This window comes from Doryrhamphus excisus, linkage group LG2, assembly GCF_037039965.1.
Source record: "Doryrhamphus excisus strain RoL-2023G ecotype Guam linkage group LG2, RoL_Dexc_Guam_v1.1, whole genome shotgun sequence".
NCBI classification, from domain to species: domain Eukaryota; kingdom Metazoa; phylum Chordata; class Actinopteri; order Syngnathiformes; family Syngnathidae; genus Doryrhamphus; species Doryrhamphus excisus.
Window position 1 is genome coordinate 3,820,292 of NC_136358.1, and position 13,741 is coordinate 3,834,032.

Below are 13,741 nucleotides of genomic sequence, written 5' to 3' on the forward strand. Positions count from 1 at the left end.
AGCGTCAAGGTATGTATTTGAAGGTGTCGGAAGTCTTAGGTACGTGTCTAAAATAAGTTTATAACATGTCTGCCATCGATATAACCCTATATAAAAGTGGATTCCTTAATATGCAATACAATAAAATGTTATTTTGTACTTTGTTTTGGTAGGAAAAATGCAGAAATAGTTAAGATAAGCCTTATAAAGTGCCATAATTTTGAAGTCTAACCGGAAGTGTGTTTCAGCATCAAGTGACAGCTGTTATCCGTTGCTTGTTACGGTATCATAGTCCGCATTTGTTGTCATTTTGGGTCGTACTTGATTTGAAAATATCGTTGTTTATTTTAAATTAGTCGAATTGACAATGCGTGGCATTCGTGCTTTTCGCAGACGCACAAACGCTTGTAATGTTAGTTGTGCGGGCTAAAACTAAGCTAGCTAACTTGTCTGTTTGCTGTTGTCACTGCTCGATGACAGCCAGTTTACAAATCCCCCGAATTTAGCCTCATATTATTGATATTTTTTCCAAGAATGTCTCAGTTTGCAGATGAGGACGAAACAACGCCATTACTGAGAGACGATCCAGCGAGGTGAGAGCTAACATAACGTACTGAGTGGCTATTGTTGCTATAGTGGTTATTGTTTACTTTTTTATTGTTTTTTTTTTTCTTGTGCGCAGCGATGACTTCCAAGATGACACGTACAAAAGCCGATGGAGATCTATCAGAGTCATGTACTTCACTATGTTTCTCAGCAGCGTGGGTGAGCGTTAAGAGCTATTAAACATAGAAATGTGAACATATTGAACGAAAAGTTTTAAGGAGCTATTTGTGTACTTTACGTGACGTCACTTCCGGTTGTAGCGGCTCACACGGATGGGGGCCGAAAAATATAAATATAACTTAACTGCTTATTCTGAATTACAGATGACAAGCAAAATATTTATAATAACAATTGTATAATAATAATTTGGACATATGTTTCTTCTAGGTTTTACTATTGTCATAACATCACTTTGGCCATACTTGCAAAAGGTTGGTGCTTATTTTCTGTATTTTAATTTGAGCTCTATCAGTATTAGCAGTTCTTTCTTTGTATTTAAATGTTTTTTTTCTATTCAAGATTGATGACACCGCCAACGCCACCTTCTTGGGCTGGGTTGTGGCTGCCTACAGCCTGGGACAGATGGTGGCGTCGCCCATATTTGGCCTCTGGTCCAATCACAGGCCATGCAGAGAACCACTAGTGTGCTCCATTTTCATCAACCTGTCTGCAAATATCTACTACGCCTACGCACATCTGCCCAGGACGGACAATAAGTACCACATACTCATGTCTAGAGCCTTTGTGGGCTTTGGTGCAGGTACTAAGTCATTCTAGGTCATAAATATTGTGGTACCTATTGTACATATGCCAACATGAGTCACCGTTATGGTAGGTAATGTGGCTGTAGTGAGGTCCTATGTTGCTGGAGCCACATCCCTGAAGGAGAGGACAAACGCTATGGCCAACATGAGCGCATGTCAAGCTTTGGGTTTCATCCTCGGACCAGGTAAATATGCTTTAAAAAAACAAATCTCTATGCTGTGGTGCTGGGGGAACCTGCGGCGGCGACCCAAATGGTTCTTGGTAAGATACATCGGCTATGAGGTACACTCTATGGCGTATGATACGATATGATTGTAGGCGGCAAAGTATCTGATGGGTTGATCAAACAGTCAGATATACTGTATCAGATACAACTGTTGGTTATGCACATTGTTTGAACCAGTAAAACGACTGAATTCCTTTGTTAGTAAGTCTTTGATGAAAGTCCTCAGGGAGGATGGTGGGTGGTGAGATACTACAGCCATGTGTCAATGGACCGACTTGATCCTACAGTAGATCATCGGCACCTGATGGGCAATCTATGGAGCCAGAGAATAGCTTGTTCTACTTTTATGTGCCGCCTCAGCTCTACAGGCCTGCCTGTCGTTCATCGGTGAACTCGGCTACACCGTGGACGTCATAGACCTGAAACTCAATATGTACACTGCGCCAGCACTACTGGCTGCCATCTTTGGCGTCATCAACATCCTTTTGGTGGTCCTGGTGCTCAGGTGAAGTTTTTTTTGAAAGGCAAAAAGAGTTGGCATATGAATAAATGAGCGTGTCTGATGTTTTTTTTTTTCAGGGAACACCGCGTCAGTGATGATGGCCGACACGTCCAAGCCGTCAACTACATATCCGAAGGTAAAGATTGTTGACATCATGAATGTTGTCATCATTCAACAGTCAATCTGAGAGTTTACCACGTTTCTCAGATCTAGCTGACGTCGAAGAGGACTCGGAGGAAAATATTGACCAAGTCGCTGTCTTCACCTCCAACATCCTCTTCTTTATCGTCATGTTCATCTTTGCCGTTTTTGAGACGTACGTAGTACTTGCAAGTACATAATACGGACTTGCATAGATTTTTTGTAATTTCCTTTTTTTTGCATCCTTTTCTCCCAGGATTGCCACCCCGTTGTCCATGGACATGTTCGCTTGGACAAGGAAGGAGGCCGTATTGTACAACGGCATAATCATATGCTGCATCGGTTTCGAGTCTATCCTGGTCTTCCTGGTGGTCAAAGTGGCCTCTCAAAGGTATCCAGATACAAAATAATAGCCAAAGATCCTCTACATGACAGAAACATGCTACAGTTTTTGATTATGTAAGTTATTCTCAACTGGTGCGTTGCTAACCAAAATTGGGACCCGTTTTCAGAGGGAATGAGGTCTTTGCGTCGGCAAATAAAATTGAGCTTTTATTCTGAAGGGGATATTTTTTTTCATACGTATATTAATATTCCTTAAAGTGGTGGTACGATTTAAAACTCGCTGTCATAGAAGAAGACCAACAGAGTTTCACATGTTGTGTGAACAGTGTCAACAGTACTGTTTGAAACCAGACGTTACAGAAGAAAACCAACAAAGGTTTTTAGTATATTGGGAAAGGGGGGGGGGGGGGTGGGGGGGGCGCTTGAGGAAGGAAATAGTCAGAGGCAAACTTCAGCTTGCTTTAAGGAAGTGCTCTTTATATGCAGAGATTACACAGCAAATACTCGGACAAAAACAACACCAGGTTGAGGAACAGCTTTTTCCCCAACAGCTGTCTCCTTGTTGAACTCTGCCCCCCAATAGCCCCAATAGTCACTTCATTGCACTACTTTATTGCACTACTGTACATATTACTATTATATCTTGTCACATTCATATATATTTATATTTATATCCTTGTATATTTCTACACTGTATCATAGTCATAGCCTGTTATAGTTTGTAGATATATCTGTCCTTTTACAGCGCTATTTTATTTCTTCATTTATTTATTTATATGGTATTTATAAATTTGCACCTCTGGTTGGATGCTAACTGCATTTTGTTGCCCTGCACCAGTGACATGAGCAATAACAATAAAGTTTAACCTAATCTAATCTAATCTCAGCACAACAAATCAATACACATGGAACACAGCTGCAGCACACAGACTACGCAGGTATTAGTTTATGTTTAAAACACAGGCTAAGATGTAAATTAACAGTTAACAGTCAACCTATTGAGTTAATAAGAAAAGCTAAATTTGTTCAAAATTGTTTCAGTTTTTGAACAGTTCGGTTTTGGATTGCCCCTTTGGAACATATTCATAACAAAAACCGACATACCACACTATATTTAAATCTTTTTTAATTGCACTTTTTGTATATCTGATGAGTTGAATCAGAGGAACTGGCGTTGCTTGATTTTCTTGAAAATGTTTTACCGCTCACTCAGGTCCAAGTCCACTTCCTTTGATTCAAGTCATTTTTTAAAACCTTTTAGAAATACTTTTCATAAGAATTTTTGTTGAGTTTGCGAATAAAAGCATATAGTTTCTATCATGTTCATTAAAGTTCTTTTGTGCTGGCATGCTGTTACTTTTTACAACCTCATGGATGAAGTATATTTGACAAATGTGAGTTGGAAAAATGCAATTTGGATCTCGGCTTGTTATTAAGGGTTTATACTGGGTCCTGCAGCCAAACCAGTTGATAACCACTTTTCTATGTGACAGGAGTGCTGTGCTGGACCTACAACTGATCAAAGATCAAACTTATCACATGATGGGCTCAACTCCCATTCTTTTAAACTTGGCTACTTTTATATTTACTTACAGTAATTGCATCATTTTTAGGGTTGGGGATCGTCCCGTCTTGCTTGCTGGCTTGGTCATCATATTCTGCGGCTTTTTTGTCCTGCTTCCATGGGGGAACTATTACCCCAAAATCCAGTGGGCAGGTATTTTTTTTTAATGCACTATATAGCAAAATGACTAAACCTTCAATGTTAAAGTTGTGTCCTCAACATCTCCAGACCTTAAAAACAACTCATTGGTCAGTCAGATGTCATCCAACGGTACTTTGGAGCCGACTGGGTGCCCGTATGAGCAGACTTGGTGCCAGTATACCCCTGTCATCCACCTGGCTCAGTACATCTCTTCTGACTTCCTCATCGGAGTTGGGTACCCGGCTTGCAACGTAATGTCCTACACCCTCTATTCCAAAATCCTTGGACCCAAACCACAGGTAAAAGACTTACGTACTCAATTACTGTCTTGATTAGAGTGAGATTTCCCAGTCTGGTGAAGTTAAACATGAAGGACTGAGGGTCCCCTTCATCTTGATGTTCCCCAGAATGAGAACATGAGAAAATGAGAAAGTGATTCTGGTGAGGTTGAGTCTCTGTTTTTTTTCTCATGGGTTCCATGTCTTTCAGGGTGTGTACATGGGCTGGCTGACGGCGTCTGGCAGTGGAGCACGGACTTTGGGCCCTGTGTTTGTCTCCCACGTTTACACCCTCCTGGGACCTCGCTGGGCCTTTGCGCTCATCTGCGTCATGGTGGCGGCCGCCATTGTCCTCCTTAGCGCCGTCTACCGCAGACTCATTGCCTATTCCGTACGCAATGGGAGGACGATAGAATGAGGAGGACGTTTATTTCCCTTTAAGAGGGTCCAAAGATGAGTTTTTATAAAAGGGACCGATGAGTTACCACAGTTTTGTTGTAAAACAACATTTTACTGAACACAAGTTTTAAAACTTCACACATAAGCTCACTGGTTTAAAAATGTGACCTAACATGAATGTGAATATCATGCAGTGATTTAAAAAAAAATGAAATTAAATGTCATATTTTATATATTGCTGAGCTAATATTTTTGTTGTTTTTTTAAATTATGTATGGTCCCAACTTAATCCATTAATTCTGGAAAAAGAAAAAAAAACCTGCAAAAAATCACTATTAACTGTTTAAAAATTATATGTTAGATTTATACATCTACAAAGCTAATATTTGTTTGTTATTTTTAAAGTGAATGTTGGTGTAAATGGGCCATTACTTATTTTAAAAATACATTTCAGAAAGGAAATTAATAAAATTAAATGCCACATTGATACATTCCAATGAACCAATTGAAAGCTAACATTTTGTTGGGTTCCTCCCAATACATTATTTTTATTTTTAATGTTTACATTTAAATGTATGGGTTTCAGTGGGTCGGTTCTTTTCATTAAAAAATATAATTACACAAAGAAGCATATATGTAAATGAAAAAAATCAATACCACACGTTGTCTTTTTTTAAGAATGAGCATGCGTGGAATTAACTACTTCCTGACAGACAGGAAGAGACCTTACTCACCGGAAGTCCCGAATTGCGACGTCGAAACGAGCATAAGAGTAGTCAGAGAATGTTTTGAATGAGTTTATATCGTTATATATACTATTTGCATCATTCTTCAATACGTTTCAAACGTATTATCAATTTTGAAGAAGTCGGTGGATAATTTGTTCCCGCCTAAATGGGTAAGAAAACTTTTAGAACTTCCTACGACGTGTGACGAGTTGTTTGGCTAGCATTAATTAGCTGCTGCTGTTAGCATTTAGCTAATTAAGTTGTGTCTGTTTTATTTTCCAGATCCAACAGAAACCCCTCTCGTATGTACACTCTTCATATTACTGGTGACGTTTTATGTTTCGACTCTTGAGTTGTATAAAAAAAGGCGACGAAATTACAAATATTTTTTTCAATAAGTTGAATAGTTGGAAGAAAACTAATCGTTAGTGTTACTTTTATTTCAAACAAATGCATAAACTTCAATCTCGCTTTTAAATGTTTTGATTTTTGAGGATGCTGTACATAAGTACGAAACGGAACAAAAGTAACTGCAGGCCAGTCACAATTTATCGAGCATAACCAGGCAGACCAGCTGGGAGTGTTTTATAGGATATTTATCTATATGCAATTCACCTTCCCTTTTCAGGAAAAGGAAGACATAACATCCTCTTTTCTAGGTAAGAAGTCTATGTTGTCTTCAATTCGGACTTCATAAATTCATTCCCCAAATATTTTTCTTTTTCACAATTATAACCATTATGCAGTTTTGTATTATATTATACGAGAGACCATCATATGCTAAGTTTGCGAAGCAACGGTGACAGCAAAATGTAGGAACATGACAAATTTGTTCTTCCATCTCAAGCGCAAACAAAAATGAGCACGAAGAATGTGTCATGACGCATGAGACAGCCAGCACATCTACACTTATCCAGTCAAATATACAACACGCTATTTAGTATTTTTACTAACTAAAAAATAACTTTATGGATGTAAAATGACAACTGTACCTCTTGTAAAAATTTCCTTTTTCCTTGCCTACAGACATAAGATCCAGAGTACGGGAAGACCAGCTGGAATTGTACGATTACTTCTACGGATTTCTCCATGAGAAAGACCCCGTAGAATCCACCCTATTCAGGAGATTGTGTAACATTAGTACTATTCCTTTTGATCAAGAGAAGACCCAAGAGATTGTATGTTTTCTTCTTGTTAGCGAGATAAATGTGGCTATTTTAATGTTTATTTCAACAATATTGTACAACTTATTTTCCCTGTAGAGTGCTAAATTGAATGAGGTGTTCCCACCCAAGGAGGATGAAGTGAAAGGAAAGGCAGCAAAGAGTCAGCAGAAGAAACTGGTAGCAATCGATATTATTACAAAAGTCATTGTAATGTAATTCCAACCTTATAATCTAGGGGCGTAACGGTACATGTATTAGTATTCAGTTCAGTACAGAGGTGTACCGAATTCCCATGTGGTGCACACATTAATTTGAAAAAAGTGTTTCTTGCATCATGTGTTTGCTTGGCAATCAGCAACACATTCATCACAGGCGCGAGAGCCGTTAATACGCATGTTGTAGTCTGCGTCTTTCCACTATGTGTCTTTAAACTCCAGAAGACAATTTTCGCTAAACTCCTGCCTGGTGTGAGCCTCAAGTTCTTCCAACTTGTTTCAAATGAATTGTACATTTAAGAGTCGAACACTTGGAAGTGGTGGGAGCCTGTACCGCTGTAGCTGGTGTTGTATGCCTGCCCTTTCTTTTAGGCAAGGGACTAATCTGCATAATTACCATTTGTCATACATTCAGGATAAAGAGCGAACGGGTGGTGGCTATAAACAAGCCTGAGAGTGTCTGCCACTGGCCTGTAAAACATACGCAAGCTTTATGTTTATGCGAACCTTCCAGCTCGGGTCACATGAAATATTACGAAACTGTCAGACATTCGCACTGCTCACATAAAGTGCTCATGGGTTGCACAGACCAGACAGTATGAGCGTTCCTTATCATGTACACTCCTGATCAAAATGTTAATACCAGTTGAAAAATTGCAAGAATTCCCATTTTGCACTGCACGTTTTAAGGAGGTTCTAAGTAGAGCTTCAAAAGAAACATTTTTAGTAAGCATTCCATTTTCTTCCTTTTATGCTTTTATTATATTTCTCGTAAATCTGAATTCTCATAACTGTTAGGTGGAAAAGTTTTCTTTATGAATTATTGTTGTATTATAACAGTTTTCCTCCTCAATGTTTACACTTTTTTTTCCCCCCATCGTCCTGACAGCGAATGAAGGAAAGAAAGCGCCTGAAGAAACTGGAGAAGACAAAGTCCAACGTGGAGGAGGAAGAGGAGGAGCACAACATAGCTAAACCATCAACTTCAGCTAATGACTTCCCTGATGATTGTGAGGTATGTTTGTCATTGTAAGATTGCATTTTACCACAAAAAGAAGATCACAAAAACCAGAGCGGGAATTCATCGTGTTACGTAAAGGATTTCAAATGCAGTAAGGAAAAAAGGACAAAGAAGCCATTTACCACTTCCACATGGAATGGAAGAACGTCTTTTCACTACATCATGGATACATGCCGAAAGGCACAAAAACTTACACTAGCAGTTGGCAAAAACAGAAACTGCACAGAAAGAAACCTCTAGGACATGTTCAACGCTGGCGATGGCTGGAAACAATCTGGTGTGATTACTGCAAACAGACGGAAGATGGTAGCAAACGCCATCAGTCCGCAAATGACTAAATAATTTTTATCCCGTACTGTTGGGATCATTTAGCTGCCATTAAGTGATTTTGGGTCTACTTCTTTAACTCTGCTTCTCACTCCTGATGCTCATTTTTTTCCTCTACTGCCACTGCAACAAATATTGACAAATTTTAATAATGTACTTGGTCTATTTTTTGTTTTTTTTGGTGTGTGTCTATAAAGGGACTGGATATGAAAAGTTCTTTTGTGAACAACGCTGCCCAACGAGTTCAGGGCAAGATGGATCAGAAGCCCAAGTCAGAGAAAAAAGAGAAAAAGAAACCTCCACCCAAAGGTGTACCCTCCCAAGAAGGTGACAAGGCTGAGAATGAGGCTTGTGACGTTGCTTGCGAAGACAACATTGAGATAAGCAACAAAATTGCTGGTGAGTGCCTCATCTTGTGCTTTTTTTAACTTCTTCATAACAGTGTAGTTTTCCTTTTTCCTCTCCTCTTTAAAAGTTATTGGCAATGACTGCGCCAGTGCCGGGCGATTTGATGCGGCCGTGCAGAACTTTACCAAGGCAATCCAGTACAATCCTACGGAGTACAAGTAAGACTCTACAATGTTAGCATTTTATATATACTGTATACGTGCATTCCTACATTTAAAAAAGTAACATCAGTAGTAGTGAAACATGTAAATCTTTATTGTATATAAATCTTTAAAAAAAATGTATATGTTCATATTTTTCACCTTTTAGTCTGGAAAAAAAATAATGTATCCCCACATTTAAACACTGCTTCACCTTCAAGGTTCTATGGAAATCGTTCCTTCTGTTTTGAGAAGCTGAAGAAATACGAGCAGGCTCTTGCCGATGCCGAGGTGTCCCTCAACTTGTGCCCAGGCTGGACTAAAGGTTTTTTTAGGAAAGGACGGGCTTTGGCCGGTTTAGAGGTGATTATTCATGTTGTGTACATATTAATATGCAACGTCAAGTGGAGCAGGGACCTTTATTCACGTCAAGCAGAGCAGGGTCTCACTCGCTCACATTTTGTAATATGTCTAATATGCTAATAATAAAGAAAAATAGTCTTTAAAATAGTCTGCAAGAATATGCTTGGGGACGGGGGCCATGACTTGAGGGAATAGAAGGAAATGGAGTATTTCTCTACAAGTCAACAGTCGTATTCAAAGTAATCTGCCCCTTGTGGCGGCCCCCTATTTTATTTCTTTGTCAATTTGGTGGGGTATGGTGTCTATTCGAGCAGGGGTCTTTGAGGATAAAAGGTATATTTCAAAACATGAATCACAATCAACAAGTGCCTCTGCCTGGTTTTCTTTTTTCTTACCATTTAGCGTGGTATAGCGTCTAATCCAACACGGGATTTCCCCTCTGAGCACATCCAGTTATTTTTAGTTATTTTTTGGGGTGTGCCGTCTACTCGATGTGGCCACTATTTGAGGGAATGCTGTGTTCTTCCCATGACAGAGACACGAGGAGGCCGCCCAGGCCTTCCAGGAAGTTCTGCACCTGGACAGCACTTGTATTGAGGCTTCCCAGGAAATGATGAAAGAGCAGATAAAGCATCTAATGGTCTGTTTCAGGCTATAATTGAACCATCAGATGAACAATGATAAATGGAAAGGTGGTGTCAAAGGGGTGTGTTCTTTAACCAGGAGGACGGCTATACGTGGACACAGTGCACAAACGCCTTGCTGCTACACGGCACAGTCCAGAAAGCGAGGGAACTGCTGAACGAGTTGCGTTCAAGTGAGATGGCCGGAAGCAGACCGTCTCTGCCGGATGCTGCAGTTGGGATGTCCAGGGGGCCCGTGTAAGTAAATGACACACAATGAATAACTGGGGAAAACTAATGATCCATTTATCCATTTAATGTGTACTTTTTTCAATTACCTGTTTACTGCTTGTTGCAACCAAGTTGTAGAGATGGTCAAATGAGACCCGGTGGGCGGGGCAGTTACTGTCTTAACTTATTGTCTAAAATGCATCCTCGAAAAAAGTCTCACAATTGCTTGGTGTTACTTTCTCTTATCACTGCGTATGCTGTCACCTGTATGTGTAATCATTGGAACACATACATAAAGGACACAACAATGGCGAGCAGGGCAGCGAATGAGGAATGCACTGACCGGGACGGGTTGTGAGGGAAAAAAACATCATGTCATCCAAATATATTATAGCAAGATTATTGAGTGAATTGGTGAATGAAATGTGTTCAGAGAGGGAAAAAAAATCTGAATAAAAGCAGCATCCACGCCCGTCAATATAGATGTGTGGGTATCCACGGTAAATATGAAAATGTTATACTGCACCACCATTCAATATGTGTGATTGGTGTAGGCAATGATGTTTCTCTTTCCACCAGGGAGCTGTTCCCAATCTGGGTGGGGAACTTGAGCGTTTCAGTGACCGCGTGGATCCTCAACAAGCTGTTCAGCAAGTTAGACCAACAAAACAAAAAATGTCAAAAACAACCAATACACTACTGCTATTTTTGTAGTAGTAATAATACTAATTGTCTTCCTCCGCAGGGCTGGCTTTATTCACAGCATCAAGGTCCTGACCTTCAAACAATGCGCCTTCATCAACTTCACACAACAGGAGAGCTGCCAAGACGCCATAAACAGATTTCACGTAAGTGCCACCATTTGTTCAATACTTTTAACAAATGATTTTAGACCCAACTAATGTATAGTCTCACCTCTCACCAGGGCTATGAGTTGATGGGCAACCGGATCAGCGTTCGATACCCAGACAGGATGCCAGTGGGCATGGGCATCTCCAAGTTGGCCCTCAAGGCTCGAGACGTCCGCAACGACAGTTGCCACTTGTAAGTAGTCTTCACATAGTAAACATTATGTTTACTCAAGTGCATCGAGTACCAGGCACCACCTGTATTGACCCAAATATCAGACCACTTAGCTGAAATGAGTTAAGTCATATATTGACAGTTTTACTTCTGCACTTCCAACTTTACAGATGGCATTATTAGGTTTTGTATATGTAGGTCCAAATGGGAGGAATAAAATGTGGTTTTAACAAAGACCAGGAGATAAACACAAAGCCATGATGCCAAAAGGGACACAATGAAGGGACAGTCAGTCTACGTATTAGGTAAAACAGCAGTGTCACACAGGTAGGTCAGGAACTATTGTGGCATACCTTATCAGAAAGTTGGCATAAAATATAGAAACTGAAGGAGCACAGTAGAGGATCAGGAATGAGAAGATATATAAAAAAAAAAGCGCTGTACCGTAAAAGCTGGGTAGCAGTCCAAGCGAATGACAAGGTGGAGGAATCAACCAGCTTCAGCCAGCTGACAGAGATCAACTTAAGTGAGCACTGCTGGTAATCGGCGCACGCGTTCCCAGTGGTTCTGCCTCCAGCTGAAGGGAGGCGCAATTCAATGACAACAGCGAACCAAAAGGACAGCTGTCGAGATCTTTTAATTAATACACTATCAAATACATTAAAGATTTTATATTTTACATTAAATTATGCTATTTTGGTTGCACAGTGAATACGGTGATCATTTGGTGTGATCACCTCCTGTTGGTTTCCTTCAGTGTCTTTTGTGGGCATCTCAATTATGTTTTTTCGCCATTCGCAGGTAGTCTGAGACACAATCCCCACAAATAGTGGCAATCTACTGTACTATATAATTATAACATCCCACAGTAATTGTTAAACCTTTCCCCTTTAAAAAAGTATTTTTTCTCATTGAATGCATATACCAGTATATGCATTTGAAAGTCGTCTTCATATGGCAGTTTTATTTTCTAAGCCTTTATTAGCAGCTTTTCCAAACATCAGCTTTGTAGATTTCATGCCTGCTACTGCTCAATGAAATATATACAGTATATGTAACTTGATGCGGTGTCTCTAGGGAAAATGCGAGCGGAGGCTACTACGGACACCCTAACAGAGTGCCCCCAGACTCCAGAGGCTATCCCAAACACTAAACTGCCAAAGTGATATTGTCGTTTCTCTACCTATTCACTGTTTTTAGCATGTTAAATCTAGACTAAACCAAAGACTTTCTATTTTGTTTCTGACAGACTACAGGTGGTCTTCAGGTTATGAATGAATGGACTTTGATATGTTGAGTTTTCGTATCAGTCGGATCTTATAGCAAAACGAAAACCTAAGTCACTCGCACTGGACACAGAATTCATGAAGGACATGTAAAATACAGAAATAAAAACATTGTATACAAGAATTAAATGAAAAGAAGTAATTGAAAAAGAGACCATTCCTGCGTGAATATTTGCTCTCGTGATAACTCGCCTTAATAACTTGTGGGGCTTTTTTTGGTGCCAAATACAAACCCGAATATTTTTTTCATGTTTATGGTTATTATATAGCGTTTAATTACTCTGTATTGTTGTTTGTTCTTGGAGTTTACAATGTATAGAGATATTTTCCAAATGGTCACTGTAACTGTTATCAGTATGATGATGATGATATCAGAGTGCCCATGTGTTTGCGGTATCTGCGGCATTTCAATCTTCCGGTGGCCGCAACATAGCCATGACAGATTCAGTGTGAGCCCAGGGTTACCTTCATCACCGTGGCTTATTGGGAGGACGGAGTTGATGTGGTAGTGGAACAAGTAAAACAATATTTTTTATTTGTACTGAATCAACATAAGGCTCACTAGGATGTTAATTCTGGTCTTCCAGCCTATAATAAGATCACTTTTCCTGAGTGAGTTTCCACCAGGAGAGCCTGCCTTCGGTTAGGGAGACACAAAGAAGTGCAAAAAAGGTAATTAATAAGCGATGTTTCAAAATCTCTAGTGCACTGTTTTCATATGCATCATGCGAGACAAAGCATAAACGGCATCCTTGCAAGCGTGCAAGTCGTTCCAATATTGCGTTTTTAATGACTTGATGGGAGCGTGTTTGTAAATCACGAAACACCCAAACATAGAAGATTGTAACCAGACGACCACCTGTACTTTTGTATTTTTATGTGACTTTAATTGAGCCATTGTTGCCTTTTATACTCGACAAAAATATACAACTCTTTTGTTTTTGCTCCCATTTTTCATGAGCTGAACTCAGAAATCTAAAACGTTTTCAGTATCGACAGAATCTGTTAGTGAGCGTTCATAATTCATCCTCTATTGATTATTATCCTTTATTAGCACCCCAGGAACACATGATTAGGGTTGGGCTTGAGCATTGACTAACATTCCAATTCTGGGATTGTGAAAATTTTTTAATTTAGATTTCTACTGTAGTTTTTGTAGTTATGTCCTGTCCGCCAACTAGAAGTCGCCAAAGAAGAAATAGTAAGCATTAGTATACAGTAATTCCTCACGAGGGTCGCTGGAGCTGCTGGAGCCCATCACAGC

The 13,741-nt window shown here is 39.7% G+C and overlaps 2 protein-coding genes across 2 annotated transcripts; both read left to right on the forward strand.

Moving 5' to 3' along the window:
- The first annotated feature begins 201 nt into the window (after window positions 1-201).
- Window positions 202-6,849, forward strand: mfsd8 (major facilitator superfamily domain containing 8). The gene is made up of 14 exons (XM_058065923.2): window positions 202-572; window positions 662-744; window positions 973-1,016; window positions 1,105-1,345; window positions 1,421-1,534; window positions 1,937-2,081; window positions 2,156-2,214; window positions 2,286-2,394; window positions 2,476-2,610; window positions 4,178-4,281; window positions 4,357-4,568; window positions 4,759-5,844; window positions 5,957-5,976; window positions 6,701-6,849. The coding sequence occupies exons 1-12, from the start codon at window positions 514-516 to the stop codon at window positions 4,963-4,965; spliced, it is 1,512 nt and encodes a 503-aa protein (XP_057921906.2). The 5' UTR covers window positions 202-513; the 3' UTR covers window positions 4,966-5,844; window positions 5,957-5,976; window positions 6,701-6,849.
- On the forward strand, window positions 5,841-13,388 carry LOC131124920 (uncharacterized). The gene is made up of 13 exons (XM_078789150.1): window positions 5,841-5,844; window positions 6,701-6,852; window positions 6,937-7,017; window positions 7,945-8,070; window positions 8,601-8,802; window positions 8,879-8,969; window positions 9,173-9,314; window positions 9,850-9,954; window positions 10,038-10,195; window positions 10,748-10,822; window positions 10,914-11,016; window positions 11,094-11,212; window positions 12,269-13,388. The coding sequence occupies exons 1-13, from the start codon at window positions 5,841-5,843 to the stop codon at window positions 12,342-12,344; spliced, it is 1,434 nt and encodes a 477-aa protein (XP_078645276.1). The 3' UTR covers window positions 12,345-13,388.
- The last annotated feature ends 353 nt before the right edge of the window (window positions 13,389-13,741 follow it).

What these genes read in the sequence shown, in the direction of transcription:
- LOC131124920 (XM_078789150.1), top strand. An exon ending in AGAGTCAGCAGAAGAAACTG is followed by an intron (nt 7,018 to 7,944) that starts GTAGCAATCGAT and finishes TCGTCCTGACAG; the next exon opens with CGAATGAAGGAAAGAAAGCG. An exon ending in CGCAACGACAGTTGCCACTT is followed by an intron (nt 11,213 to 12,268) that starts GTAAGTAGTCTT and finishes CGGTGTCTCTAG; the next exon opens with GGAAAATGCGAGCGGAGGCT.
- mfsd8 (XM_058065923.2), top strand. Translation starts at nt 514, where the DNA reads ATGTCTCAGTTTGCAGATGAGGACGAAACAACGCCATTACTGAGAGAC. An exon ending in CTTTGTGGGCTTTGGTGCAG is followed by an intron (nt 1,346 to 1,420) that starts GTACTAAGTCAT and finishes CCGTTATGGTAG; the next exon opens with GTAATGTGGCTGTAGTGAGG. An exon ending in CCCCAAAATCCAGTGGGCAG is followed by an intron (nt 4,282 to 4,356) that starts GTATTTTTTTTT and finishes CAACATCTCCAG; the next exon opens with ACCTTAAAAACAACTCATTG.